This window comes from Pelophylax lessonae (assembly GCF_965119305.1).
Source record: "Pelophylax lessonae genome assembly, chromosome: 5".
NCBI lineage: Eukaryota > Metazoa > Chordata > Amphibia > Anura > Ranidae > Pelophylax > Pelophylax lessonae.
Window position 1 is genome coordinate 469,192,423 of NC_138772.1, and position 15,539 is coordinate 469,207,961.

The following is a 15,539-nucleotide window of genomic DNA, read 5'->3' on the forward strand; positions in this document are numbered from 1 at the left end:
TGGTGTGAACGAGGCCTTACAGCGAGAGAGAACTGCTTTGTTGGCTGAGGATGAGTAATTCCAATGTCACATTTTAACTCTCCTATGCACTGGATCCAAGATCTGTAGGCTCTGCACTATATGAAACCATCCGAGGAAGTTCCCAGTGTTCCTCTGATCTGTAACATAATGGGATATATGGTGTACCTTCTGTAACTTTTTTTTTTTTTACAGCCAGTGCCCTGATAGCAGAAGAGCGTGACTTGCTAGGCCAGCATTGAAGCAATAATATTGAAACTTGCAACAATGCCATTGGCAGAAGAAAACTGTCTCTCGAGCGATCCTCCAGTAACTTTGCCTGTGGCTGTTATAGGTAAGATTACCTCTTAACATTTAAGCAACTGTCTGTACAGGTAGTTGAGCTGTAGTTTTACCACCACCCCCCACTGCCAAGCCACAAGTTAAAATGGTATTAAACCCAAAATGTACCGTATTGCAGTTTAGCAATCATCAGATGTGGTGGGTGCATAAGTTTTTCTTTTTGAAGTCCTTTTTTCTGTCCTGTTTTCACCTGGTGATATGGCTAGTAACACACCTCCTTTATTAAAGCTGAGGTTCACGCTCCCTGAAATTGAAAATTGAAATTGTATACAGAAATAAAATTACCATAACTAAGCAACAATCAGCACAAACTGTATACTACTTCCCTTCTAGCAACTAATAGCTGGCAGTGATTAATTAACTTGAGCCAATTACCTAGTCACTTAACCACTTTCACACCGGAGGATTTGGCTGCTCAATGACCAGGCCCTATTTTGCGATTCAGCACTGCATGACTTTAACGGACAATTGCACAGTCGTGCGACGCTGTATCCAAACAAAATTGACGTCCTTTTTTTCCCACAAATAGAGCTTTGTTTTGGTGGTATTTCTTTTGGTGGTATTTGATCACCTGTGTAGTTTCTATTTTTTGCGCTATAAACAAAAAAAAAAAGCGACAATTTTGAAAATATTTTTCACATTCTTTTATATGAAATTCTCAAAAAAATGTGAAAATCAAAATTTAACATTTTAGGCCAATTTGTTTTCTGTTACGTATTTTTGGTAAAAGAAAATTGCAATAGGTGTATTGGTTTGCGCAAAAGTTATTGCGTTTACTAACTACAGGAAAGATATTAATGTCATTTTTTTTATTGGGTTTTTTTTATTTTTTGCAGACCTCCTACATTGCGGCGGACAGATCAGACCCCTAACTGACATTTTTGACACTTTTGGGGGTACCAGTGACATTACTACAGTAATCAGTGCTAAAAATATATGCACTGTTACTGTAATAATGACTAACTGGGGGGGGGGGGGGTGGCTTGTGAAGTCATCACAGAGACATGTGATCCTATATAGCAGGACCACATGACATCTGTGATCACTTCAGGGAGAAGTATGGACGGCTGTGTTTACATCAGCCGTCCGTCCTTCTCTGTCAGCGGCGGGAGATCGCCTCTGGCAGCGCGCGATCGCCCCCTAGCTCCTCCCAGGCGAGAGCTTTGCCTGGGAGAGCCAGCCTGCTGCAGTACATCTGCGGCGGCTGTACGTAAAGTGGTTAAACCAGCCTAGGTGGAGTGCACACAACACTAGCAGACAGGCAAACAATCGGTGACACAATAAACCATGGAATCCACATCTAAGCAATGCTTTGATTATTCACAGACTTCATGCCAATGGTTTATAACAGGCTTTAAGTCTCACAGTGTAAAGTGGGATTAAATCTTCATATATTTCTTGAGGGATATGGTTGATAAATATTGCTGTCCCATTTGAAGTAATCCAAACCATATTCTCAGTGTCCATTAAGTAGTTGTCCAATATTTTCTTGGTCACCCTGTGCCCCTAATAGACACAGGGTGACTTGCACATAAGAGGGACCTGGGGAGCTGAGACAGGGGTCTCCCAACCTCTCTAAGGTAAGCTGAGTTCCATGGGCCCCCCAACCAAAGTGACTCGCGTCACATGCAGCGAGTAAGTTTTCCATATTTACTTTGAATGTGTGGATGGGGCAATCCAATCAGTTTGTTTCGGTCAGCCTACTGGCAAACAAGTGCTGCGTATTTTTGAGCTTTGTTTAAATTTTCTTTTATTACAAATATAGAAAAATTTACAATAGACAAAAAAAAAAAAAAAAAACAGTTGTATACATTTTAAGATACAATGTCTACTTATGATTAACAAGGGTATACTTTACCTGAACATTATATATATAATGTGTGTGTCTGGGATTACGTCCAAAAAAAGCAGATGCTCAAACATCCAGTACTGTGCGCAAGAGGCTTAATACTGCCTTAACATTGCCAGCAGCCATGTTGGTACACTGCTGCAGTCAGAACTGACAACGTGGCAAAAGTTATACAACAGAACCTGTTCGGGAGGTAGTACTGCCACCAAATGTGACCTAGTCAAGTGGATGGGACCTTGTTGCAACCATGCATAATGCGCACACACAGCACGATTTTGCAGGTTTTCATTAATTGATAGAGGCATTGAAGTGACACATTAGGATTTAATTACTAAAACTGGAGAATGCTAAATCTGATGCAGCTGTGCATGGTAGCCAATCGGCTTGTTCATTTAAGCTTTGAAAAAACAAAAAAAACAAAACTGGAAGCTGTTTTTATGCAGAGCAGCACCAGATTTTGCACTATCCAGTTATCGTAAATCCGCCCCATTGCTTCTAAGCTGCCTGTTCTCTGAAAAGTAATCCACTGCAATGCACTATGCAGAGGAGCGTTAACCTCCACTTGTGTAAATGAGGCCTTACTGAATTAAAGTGATATTAAAGTCTCCTCCTGCAATTGCGCCCGCCGAGGGCTCTGAGAACACTGCTGATCACAGACTGAGGTAAAGTGCCAATCAATGGCTCTTTAGCACATGATCAGCTGTGTCCAATCACAGCTGATCACGGATGTAAACAGAAGGTGGCTATCGTCACTCCTTTCCTCATACTGAGAGGAGAAGAGAGCCGATAACCAGCTTCTATAAAAGGGACATAAACCTTTTTAATCAGTGTTCTGATTAGTAGTGCTGTCAATGTGTGCCTACCAGTGCTGCCAGTCAATGCCCACCAGTGCCTCTTTATCAGTGCAGCATCATCAGCGCACATTAGTGAAGAAAGAAAATTGCCCATTTCCAAAATTTGAACTTAACCACTTAACGACCGGCGCACGACGATCTACGTCGGCGCTCAGCCCCGGCCAGGCAAACTGACGTAGGCCTACGTCAGCACTTTTTGCCGGCCCTGTGCGCGCTCCCGCGCCCCGCCGCCGATGACTCGATTGGGTTCAGAACCGATCAGTCATCAGGTCCAGGCCAATCATTTTTGGTCTGGACCTGTTGATCGGTCCTGCCCAATCAGATCTCCCTCTAAGCCTGTGAAATGTAAACACAGGCTTAGAGGAGATGTGCCCTCCCCTCCCAACGGTCTTTTTGGATCCAGCGTGAGAGGAGAGCACATCTTACTGTGAGTAATTGCACCAAGCACATCACACACAGCTAGATAGGCACATTTCACCCCCGATCGCCCCCCCAATTAACCCCTACAGCACCTGACACAACACACACTATATACAGCATATAGCATATACCTATATACCTGTATAAGTGTGATTTGTGAACAGGTGTAGCCCTTGCGACCCCCCCCTTTTCCACTCAAATTACCCCCCACCCCCCCTAATAAAGATTTAACCCACTGATCCCCCCTGAACCCCCCCTGATCACCGCCGTTAACCCCTACACCCTCTGTCACATCAGCACTAATACAAACGCAATATACGGTGTTATTGTATTTTTGTATTAGTGTCATTGTGATCAGAATTAGCGCAGGCGACTAAGTTTCTGTCCCAAGAAGGTTTAGGGTCCCCGCCACCCGCCCAATAAAGATTTAAGCCCCTGACCCCCCCCCTGATCACCCCTACACCCCCTGCCATAACACACACCGTATACAGTATATAGCATTTTGCTATATACCCGTATAAGTGTGATTTGTGGTCAGGTCTAGCGCTTGCGACCCCCCCTTTTCCACTTGAATTACCCGCCACCCCCCCCTAATAAAGATTTGAGCCCCTGATCCCCCCTGATCCCCTCCTGATCACCGCTAGTTAACCCCTACACCCTCTGTCACATCAGCACTAATACAAACGTAATATACTGTGTTTTTGTATTTTTGTATTAGTGTGATTGTGATCAGAATTAGCGCAGGCGACTAAGTTTGTGTCCCAAGCAGGTTTAGGGTCCCCCCCACCCGCCCAATAAAGATTTAATCCCCTGATCCCCCCCTGATCACCCCTACACCCCCTGCCACAACGCACACTGTATACAGTATATAGCATTTTCTATATACCTGTATAAGTGTGACTTGTGACCAGGTTTAGCGCTTGCCACCGTTCCTTTTATCCTTAGGATACCCGCCAGCCCCTTCCAATAAAGATTTAAACCCCTGATCCCCCCCTGATCACATCCCGTTAACCCCTCCACCCTCTGTCACATTAGCACTAATACACACATAATATACTGTTTTTACTGTATTTTGTATTGGTGTCATTGTGACTTGAGGTTGTGCTAGCTAGCTAGTTTCTTTCCCAAAGGAGGTTTAGGGTCCCCGCCACCCCCCCCAGATCCCCAGCGCATAGTTTAGAAATAACCCCTTGATTGCCACACACACACGCACGCACCTACACTTCCATTTCTAGTATAGTGTTTGAACAGATCAATATCTGATCTGATCAGAGCTATACTAGCGCCCCCATAGTTTAGGGTTCCCAAAACGCAGTGTTTGCACGATCAGCACTGATTCCTGCCAGCACCTGCGTTTAACCCTTTCACCCAGGTAAGTGTAGTAATCAACAGATTACTGTCACTTACAAAAAAACACAAGACACAAAACCGCTGTGTTAGCAGAGTCAGGCCTGATCCCTGCTAGCATTAGCAGTTTTTTTGGTAGCGCTTGAAATAATCTTCGACAACCAGGTGCTTTTATTACCTGTGAGTCGCATCACTGTACGGGTAAATTTAGTTACCAAAATGTCTAAACGTTCGTACAGTGATGAAGCTATTTACAGTATAATGACCATGTCAGGTGAGAGCGATGGGGAAGCCTCACCGGCAGAATCAGGGTCAGTATACGAACCAAATGACAGCAGCGGCTCCCTGACAGATAGCTCCGACGACAGATGGGTCCCTGTTAGACCCAGGCGTACCCGACCCCATTCTGGTGTTGTTGAGATGCAGGAATCACAGGGTGCTCGTATGGAGCAGAGTGTGGGTACTAGTGCCGCTCATCCTTCTGGCGACCTGGCAAGCGCCAGCGGCCTAGTACACCCTGGACCTAGTACAACCAGCACTGCAGTAAGACCTGGTGACGTGGCGAGTCCCCTAAGTGCAGTTGAAGCTGGTGCGGTGGCTAGCACAAGTAGTGGCCCGCAGCCACCGCGTATTCGAAGACAGGCCCGTAGAGCCCATAGTGCCCTCCCTGATGCGCTGGCATTTCCTAATTGGCAACCCACTGATACTACAGCGCCAGTACTTCCCCCCCATTCACCGCCCAACCTGGAATCCACGTGGAGACAGCTGGTTTTACGCCCCTGAACTTTTTTGAGCTGTTCTTCACGGAAGATCTTTTCAGATCTATTGTGGATCAATCAAATTTATATGCTCAACAATTTATCGCCGCCAACCCAAATTCGCCCCTTGCCAGACAATTCGGCTGGAAACCTTTAACGGTTTCCGAATTTAAGATCTTTCTGGGCCTTTCCCTCCACATGGGCATAACTAAACAGAGTGAATTGCGGCTATATTGGTCCACTAGCCCACTTCACCATATGCGCATGTACTCTGCCTCCATGTCCAGGGCGAGATATGAGCAAATTCTGCGATTTATGCATTTCAGCGACAATGAAATCTGTCGTCCTCGGGGAGACCCTGCATACGATCGGCTCCACAAAATTCGGCCCCTCATAGACCACTTCAATCAGCGGTTTGCAGCCTTGTTTACCCCCGAACAAGTTGTCTGCGTTGACGAGTCCCTGATTAAATTTACTGGCCGCCTTGCTATGAAACAGTACCTCCCCAGCAAGCGTGCCAGATACGGGGTCAAACTGTATAAATTGTGTGACAGGGCCACAGGCTATACAGTTAGTTTCCGGGTCTATGAGGGAAAAGATAGCTGTGTGGAGCCCCCCAACTGCCCAGACTACATAGGGAGCAGCGGTAAGATCGTTTGGGACTTGGTGTCACCCTTATCCGGAAAGGGGTACCATTTGTACGTGGACAACTTTTATACAAGCGTGCCACTATTTAGTCACCTGCTCGAATTACAAATTGGCGCATGTGGCACCGTGCGACCTAATCGCCGGGGCTTCCCCCAACGGCTTGTAGATTCCCGTCTTAGTCGGGGGGCGAGAGCCTGCTTGAAAACGGACAAATTGCTTGCGGTGAAGTGGAAGGATACACGGGATGTTTATGTTCTGTCCTCCCTTCACGCAGACACGACAATCCAAATCACTACGGCAACTGGCGTTGTGGAGAAACCCCTCTGTGTCCACGAATATAACCTTAACATGGGAGGGGTGGACCTTAACGACCAGATTTTGGCGCCGTATTTAGTTGCCCGTAAAGCCAGACGCTGGTACAAAAAAGTGTCTGTTTATTTATTCCAATTGGCGATGCTGAACGCCTTTGTCCTATACAAGGCGTCAGGACGAACTGGATCTTTCCGGGAATTCCAGGAAGAGATCATCCTTGCCTACCTGTACCCAGGAGGCATGCCTGCCCAACTTCCCCTTCCAGATGCAGTGAGCCGGCTGCATGAGAGGCATTTTCCTTATGCCCTCCCGAGTACCCCTACCCAAAGATGGCCCCAAAGAAGATGTCGTGTCTGTCGCAGGCGCGGATTTAGGCGTGACACCCGTTATTATTGTCCCAAATGTCCTGACCAACCTGGTCTCTGCATCGGGGAATGTTTTGAGCGCTACCATACACTAGTGGAGTATTAGTGTAGGGTACAGCACGACACAGTGTAGGGCACACAAACACAGGGTCTCGAAGGATGTTGGATGTCCATCGACATTTTGAGAGACCCAAGCTGGAAGAGAAGATCGCAGTCCCAAATCAAGACATGAAGAAACAGTTAGAAAGAAAAATAAAAGGATCCAAAAACTGTTGTTGTGTCAGTCATTTTATATGTCCTTCTACTCTTCTTACTGTACATTTAAATGTCCTTTGTTTGTTTTTTCATTCTTTTGTGACCTGTTTCTCCTGCAGGTACTCGTCGGCTACCACGCATTGATTTTATATATTCTGACACAAACAGTGTTTGCGCTCAGCATATATGGATACCTTTGCTGATAGCAGCTGTGGTGATTTTCTGATTTCAGCACTGCAGTTAAAATCCTATTTTGGTATACGTGGATAGCGCCGTGTATACCCATCATTAAATTCAGTGGGTGGTTGTTTGGGCGGTTAATGATGAGAATCCAAAAACTTTTGTTGTTGTCAGTCATTTTATATGTCCTACTCTTCCTAATGTACTTTTTTTAATGTACTTTGTTTTTTCATTCTTTTGTGACCTGTTTCTCTTGCAGGTACTCGTCGGCTACCACGCATTGATTTTATATATTCTGACACAAACAGTGTTTGCGCTCAGCATATATGGATACCTTTGCTGATAGCAGCTGTGGTGATTTTCTGATTTCAGCACTGCAGTTAAAATCCTATTTTGGTATACGTGGATAGTGCCGTGTATACCCATCATTAAATTCAGTGGGTGGTTGTTTGGGCGGTTAATGATGAGTAATACTACGCATTATTCTTGTGCTGATTTCTGATAGGTTCTCTTTTTTTCCGTTCAGCCCACAGGCTGCATGAAAAAAAAAAAAACCTATATGCCAAACAAGGACTAGCAATGTACTGGTACGTTGCTGGACTTTGAGTGGTTATACCAGGATGATGCCTGCAGATTTAGGCATCATCTTGGTATTGTTTTTTACAGCCAGCGGTCGGCTTACATGTAAAAGCAATCCTAGCAGGTAATTGGCCGCTAGACTGCTTTTACATGCAGTGGGAGGGGCCTCCCCCCCCCCCCCACCGCCGCCTTCCGCAGCCTTCCGTGGTTTTTCTCGGGCTCTCCTGTCCCACCGGTTAACCCGAGAGTGCAGCCGGTGGTTCAGTTATCTAACCATAGAGCTAATTGAAGATTAGAATGGCTCCAATCATCTCTATGGCCTAAGATGCCGGAGGCTACGAGCATTTCATGACTTCTTTTTCGCCAGAAATAAACAGGGCCATTGGGAAATTGGGAAAGTATTTTATCACACCAATTTTGGCGTGGTCAGAAGCATTAAGGTCAGAGGAGAGATCTAGAGTATAAAAGACCCCAATTTTTAAAAAAAAGAGTACCTGTCACTACCGATTGCTATCATAGGGGATATCTAAATTCACTGTGATAGCAATAAAAATGATTTAAAAAAAAAAAAAAAATTAAATGAAAGGTGTCAAAATAACATAAAAGAGCATAAAAAAAAAAATCGAGCTCCGCCCCCTTTCCCCCGTGCTTGCGCGCAATGGCACACGCACGCGTTGGTCTAGTGTCATATGTAAACCGCAATTTCAGCATGCATGTGAGGCATCGCCGCGATCGCCAGATCAAGTGCAGTAATTCTTGCAGTAGACCTCCTCTGTAAGTCTAAAGTGGTAACCTGTAGAGACTTTTAAAGGTTTTTAAAAATGTACGTACGTTTTTGCCGCTGCGCAGGTGTGCGCAATTTTTAAAGCATGTCATGTCAGGTGTCTATGAACTCGGCATAAGATCATCTTTTAAATTTTACCAAACAAATTGGAATTATATAGTGTATTTGTGCAATAAATTTAAAAAAAATTTATTTTTTTCGCAAAAATTGCGTTTGGAAAATCTGTGCGCAAATACCGTGTGACAAAAAAAATTGCAACATCCACCATTTTATTCTATAGGGCCTCTGCTTTAAAGAAATATATAATGTTTGGGGGTTCAAAGTAATTTTCTAGTAAAAAAAAAATATTTTTTCATGTAAACAAAAAGGCACAGAAAAGGCTTGGTTTTCAAGTGGTTAGAAGAGTGGGTGATGTGTGGCTAAGATTGAGCGTAAAATGCCGGGACTGTTCAAACACCCCCCAAATGACCCCTTTTTGAAAAGTAGACACCCAAAGCTATTTGCTGAGAGGCATGGTGAGTCCATGGAATATTTTATATTTTGCTACAAGTGTCGGGAAAATTATTATTTCTTTTTTTTTTGTTGTTTTTTTACAGAAAGTTGTCACTAAATGATATATTGCTCACACATGCCATGTGTATATGTGAAATGACACCCCAAAATACATTCTGCTGCTTCTCCTGAGTACAGGGATACCCCATGTGTGAGACTTTTTTGCAGTCTAGCCGAGTACAGGACCCCGAAATCCAACCTCCACTTTCAGGCTTTCCAAGGGCGTAAATTGTTGATTTCACTCCTGACTACCTATCACAGTTTCGGAGGCCCTAAAATTCTAAGATAGCACAAAACCCCCCCAAATGACCCCATTTTGGAAAGTAGACACCCCAAGCTGTTTGCTGAGAGGCATGGTGAGTCCATGGAATATTTTATATTTTACCACAAGTTCCGGGAAATATATATATATATATATATATATATATATATATATATATATATATATATTTTTTTTTTTTTTTACACAAAGCTGTCAGTAAATGATATATTGCTCACACATGCCACGGGTATATGTGAAATGACACCCCAATATACATTCTGCTGCTTCTCCTGAGTACAGGGATACCCCATGTGTGAGACTTTTTTGCAGTCTAGCCGAGTACAGGACCCCGAAAACCAACCTCCACTTTCAGGCTTTCCAAGGGCGTAAATTGTTGATTTCACTCCTGACTACCTATCACAGTTTCGGAGGCCCTAAAATTCCAAGATAGCACAAACCCCCCCCAAATGACCCCATTTTGGAAAGTAGACACCCTGAGCTATTTGCAGAGAGGCATGTTGAGTGTTTTGCAGATCTCACTTTTTGTCACAAAGTTTTGGAAATTGAAAAAAGAGGAAAAAAAAATGCATTTTCCTGTTTTTTCTTCATTTTCCAAAAAAAATGAGAGCTGCAAAATACTCACCATGCCTCTCAGCAAATAGATTGGAGTGTCTACTTTGCAAAATGGGGTCATTTGGGGGGGTTTTGTGCCATCTTGGCCTTTTATGGACTTCAAAAGTGTGATAGGTAGTAAGGAGTGAGATCAACAATTTACGCCCTTAGAAAGCCAGAAGGTGCAGATTGGTTTTCCGGGTCCTGTACGCGGCTAGACTGCAAAAAAGTCTCACACATGGGGTATCCTTGTACTCAGGAGAAGCAGCAGAATGTATTTTGGGGTGTCATTTCACATATACCCATGGCATGTGTGAGCAATATATCATTTACTGACAACTTTGTGTAAAAAAAAAAAAAAATATATATATATATATATTTCCCGGGAACTTGTGGCAAAATATAAAATATTCCATGGACTCACCATGCCTCTCAGCAAATAGCTTGGGGTGTCTACTTTCCAAAATGGGGTCATTTGGGGGGGTTTTGTGCTATTTTGGAATTTTAGGGCCTCCGAAACTGCGACAGGTAGTGCAGAGGTGACATGAACAATTTACGCCATTAGAAAACCTGAGAGTGTTGATTGGTTTTCGCGGTCCTGTACACAGCTAGGCTCCCAAAAAGTCTCACACATGGGGCATCCCCATACTCAGGAGAAGTGGCAGAATGTATTTTGGGGTGTCATTCCACATATACCCATGTCATGTGTGAGAAATTTATCTTTTAGTGACAACGTTGTGTAAAAAAAAAAAATTGTAATTTTCCCGAAACTTGTGGCAAAATATAAAATATTCCATGGACTCACCATGCCTCTCAGCAAACAGCTTGGGGTGTCTACTTTCCAAAATGGGGTCATTTGGGGGGGTTTTGTGGTATCTTGACATTTCAGGGCCTCCAAAACCGTTATAGGTAGTGAGAAAATGCAATGAAAAATGTACGCCCTTTGAAATTCTGATGGTGGTGATTTGTTTTCCGGCTCCCGTACACAGCTACGCTCCCAAAAAGTCTCACATATGTGGTATCCCTGTACTCAGGAGAAGCAGCAGAATATATTTTGGGGTGTAATTACACATATACCCATGGCATGTGTGAGCAATATATCATTTCAATGACAACTTTGTGTAAAAAAAAAAAAAAAAAAAATTATTTTTGTCATTTTTCAAACACCTGTGACAAAAAAATAAAATATTCAATGAGCTCAACATGCCCCTCAGAACATTCCTTAGGATGTCTACTTTCCAAAAAGTGGTAGTTTGGGGGGGTTTTGTACTGCCCCGCCATTTTAGCACTTCATGAAATGAGATAGGCAGTCAGAAATTAAAGCTTCGTAAATTTCAGTATTTACACCATAGTTTGTAGACGCTATAACTTTTGCGCAAACCAATAAAAATACGCTCATTGATTTTTTTTTTGTCAAAGACATGTAGCTAAATATATTTTGGCCAAAAAAAATGACATAAATTGAGTATATTGGATATTTTTTAAAAGACAAAGTTGAAAATGCCATTTTTTTGCAAAATTTTCGCTCTTTTTTTTATTAATATCGCAAAAAATAAAAAGCGCAGAGGTGATCAAATACCACCAAAAGAAAGCTCTGTTTGTGGGAAAAAAAGGACGTAAATTTCGTTTAGGTACTGCATTGCATGACCGCGCAATTATCAGTTAAAGTCACGAAGTGCCAAGTTGAAAAAAGGGGTCTGGACCTTTAGCAGCCAAATCCTCCGGGGCTTAAGTGGTTAAAGATTGAAATTTTTGACCAAAAAAAAAAAAATTATTCATTTATTTAGCAAAAAATAAAAAAACCCAGTGGTGATTAAATAGTACCTAGAGAAAGCTCTATATGTGTGGGGGGAAAAAAAAAAAAAGATAAATGATAAAAATGTAGTTGTAAAATGTTTTATAGTTGTACAGTGTTTCATGACTGCGCTATTGTCATTCAAAGTGTGACAGCTCTGAAAGCTGAAAATAGGCCTGGGTAGGAACAGCATCCCTTGTGATAGCCTGGGCTGTGGCAGGTCCTCTTTATTGAGAGATTTGGGGTCTATTAGACCCCAAATCTCTCCTCTGGCCCCCATGCAGCCGATCGGACTAAAATTGGTCTGATTGGCTGCTTCTCTGGCCACTGGTGGCCTGGTAAACAAAGGGGCAGAACCATAAGTGATGCATAGTTGTTGCTCCCGGTTATCAGGGTTACAGAGAGAGGGGAAGGGTGTCTGTTCCTCTCTCTCTGTACCAGGCTGCCGTCAGCGCTGGCCCCATCCCTCCCGGCCTCCGCAATGGAATCAGAGAGCCTGGGAGAGGTGGCAGCAGGAGGGGGGTGAGACGCCCTTTCGCCACTTGCAGAAGTGATGGAGTGGCTAGCCACTCCATCACTTCTGCCTTCTACAGAATCGCTGGCTGAAAATAATCTGTAGGTGCACCCACCATCCCGGTATAACCACTGAAATTCAAGGACGTACGGTTACAACCTTGGGTGGGAATTGGTTACAGAGAAACTACGGTCATTTATTACACTGGTTCCTCAAGAGATATATCTCTGGACTTTGTATTTGAATCTTTCCCAGTGTTTTGCTAACAGAAGTTCTGTGTCCTTTTAGTAAAATCTATAATCATGGTGTGGGAAATGTTCTAACTATATTATCCATGCTTAAAATGCGTGATCTTGTACATCTGTCAGCTGATACTGGGAATCGCAAATATCTTGCTTCTGTATGCATACTATATAAAGAAAAGATACTCCCAATGAGTCTGCTATGGAAATAAGAGGAAAACTGGGTTATCTTTGTAAAACTAATTAACTGTGTTAAGAGAAACTCTAATGCATCTGTTCTTTAGTAGGTCAACATGCAGAAAAGATGCCAATAATATTCTATAACCTGTTACACTAAGCAGCGCTTAAACGCAACCCTAAATTCTCAATGGTTAAAGGCGAACTAAAGTCCGCAGATACTTGCCCCTGTTCCAGCAATGCAATCGTTGGATTCATCAGAGCGTTGACATCATCTTCCTGGTCCTTGATTGGCCAGCAAGGGATGACGCAGGTCCCATATGCATGCACACAGGTACTAAGAGAAGAATGTGTATGTTGAGCTGTGCATGCGAAGCTCACAGTACATTCAGTAGAAGATTGCGAATGGGCAGGTAAGTTAGTTTTTATTGCAGAGAAGACATAGCCTGTTCAGGGTGTGATTTTTATTTATTTTTTTTATTGTTGGTTTAGTTTAATGCTTTATCTTTAGACATACAAGAGTGCTACTGCTGGGGGGGGGGGATACACGAGGGGGCCAGCACTGTGTAGCTACTTTTTGATTTTGGAAGGTAGCAAAAGCATTTTCTAAACACCTTTTGAATGACATAAAGGTGTGTGTAGTCTTGCTAGAATAGGATTAGAGAGGTAAGGGGCCCCCCACTGGTTTTGCTATGGGATCCTGTTATAGGTGGTATAGTTACAGCCCTGGTTGAGAACTGGAGACATTATTGTCTGTTGTACTGCACATGAAATAAATGAAGGGCCTTTCTAATAGGGTGCATATTGGGTCAGGCTATCTGTATGAATTGTATTGCAGATCTAGCCTATAGCGTAGGAGATGATTCCGTGAAAAGTTTCACATGACGACAATATCTGATTTTTCTGCCACCTAATTGTGAATGGTGTGAGTGTACTGATCTGAAGTGAGAACAGTTCTGTTTTTTTTTCATTGAGGTTTTCTTATGTAATTTCTATTCCAGGGAATGGGCCTTCTGGGATCTGCCTGTCATACCTGTTATCTGGATACAGACCATATCTGTCTCCGGACAGCCTGCACCCCAATCCAATCTTGCACAGCAAGCTAGAGGAAGCACGAGACCTCTCCATCCCTGAACAGGTAGATGCAGTGCTCATAATACATGTGGTCATATACACTGAACATAATTATAAATGCAACACTTTCTTGTTTTTGTCCCCTTTTTTCATGAGCTGAACTCAAAGATCTAAGACTTTTTCTATATACACAAATTTCTCTCAAATATTCACAGATCTGTGTTAGTGAGCGCTTCTCCTTTGCCGAAATAATCCATCCACCTCACAGGTGTGGCATGTCAAGATGCTGATTAGACAGCAGGATTATCGCCCAGGTGTTTCTTAGGCTGGTTACAATAAAAGGCCACTCTAAAATGTGCAGTTTTACTGTATTGGGGAGGTCAAGGGGGGTCCGAAAACCAGTCCATATCTGGTGTGACCACCATCTGCCTCACGCAGTGCAACGCATCTCCTTCCCATAGAGTTGATCAGGTTGTTGATTGTGGCCTGTGGAATGTTGGTCCACTCCTCTTCAATAGCTGTGTGAAGTTGCTGGATATTGGCAGGACCTAGGACACGCTGTCGTATACGCCGATCCAGAGCATCCCAAACATGCTCAATAGGTGACATTTCTGGTGAGTATGCTGGCCATGCAAGAACTGGGATGTTTTCAGCTTCCAGGAATTGTGTACAGATCCTTGCAACATGGGGCCGTGCATTATCATGCTGCAACAAGAGGCGATGGTTGTGGATGAATGGCACAACAACGTGCCTCAGGATCTTGTCACGGTATCTCTGTGCATTCAGAATGCCATCAATAAAGTGCACCTGTGTTCGTTGTCCATACCAAACGCCTCCCCATACCATAACCCCACCGCCACCATGGGCCACTTGATCCACAACATTGACATCAGCAAACCGCTCACCCACACGGCACCATACATGCTGTCTGCCATCTGCCCTGTACAGTGAAAACCGGGATTCATCTGTGAAGAGAACACCTCTCCAAAGTGCCAGACGCCATCGAATGTGAGCATTTTCCCACTCAAGTCAGTTACGATGACGAACTGCAGTCAGGTTGAGACCCCGATGAGGACCATGAGCATGCAGATGAGCTTCCCTGAGACTGTTTCTGACAGTTTGTGCAGAAATTATTTGGTTATGCAAGCTTATTGTTGCAGCAGCTGTCCGGGTGGCTGCTCTCAGACGATCTTGGAGGTGAAGGTCCTGGGCTGGTGTGGTTACATGTCGTCTGCAGTTGTGAAGCCAGGTGGATGTACTGCCAAATTCTCTGAAACACCTTTGGAGATGGCTTATGGTAGAGAAATGAACATTCAATTCAGGGCAACAGCTCTGGTGGACTTTCCTGCAGTCAGCATGCCAATTGCACGCTCCCTCAAAACATGCGACATCTGTGGCATTGTGCTGTGTGATAAAACTGCACATTTTAGAGTGGCCTTGATTGTGGCCAGCCGAAGGTGCACCTGGGCAATAATCATGCTGTCTAATCAGCATCTTGATATGCCACACATGTGAGGCAGATGGATTATCTCGGCAAAGAAGTATTCACTAACACAGATTTAGACAGATTTGTGAACAAAATTTGAGAGAGAAATGGGCC

The 15,539-nt window shown here is 43.7% G+C and overlaps 1 protein-coding gene across 1 annotated transcript in view; it reads left to right on the forward strand.

Annotated features, from left to right (window-relative positions):
- Window positions 1-15,539, forward strand: part of OSGIN2 (oxidative stress induced growth inhibitor family member 2) — a 44,088-nt gene that overhangs the window by 18,639 nt on the left and 9,910 nt on the right. Inside the window, exons 2-3 of the mRNA XM_082258854.1 lie at window positions 214-352; window positions 13,867-14,003. Coding sequence (XP_082114980.1) covers window positions 286-352; window positions 13,867-14,003 — 204 coding nt within the window. The 5' untranslated portion in view covers window positions 214-285. The remainder of the gene's footprint in view (window positions 1-213; window positions 353-13,866; window positions 14,004-15,539) is intronic.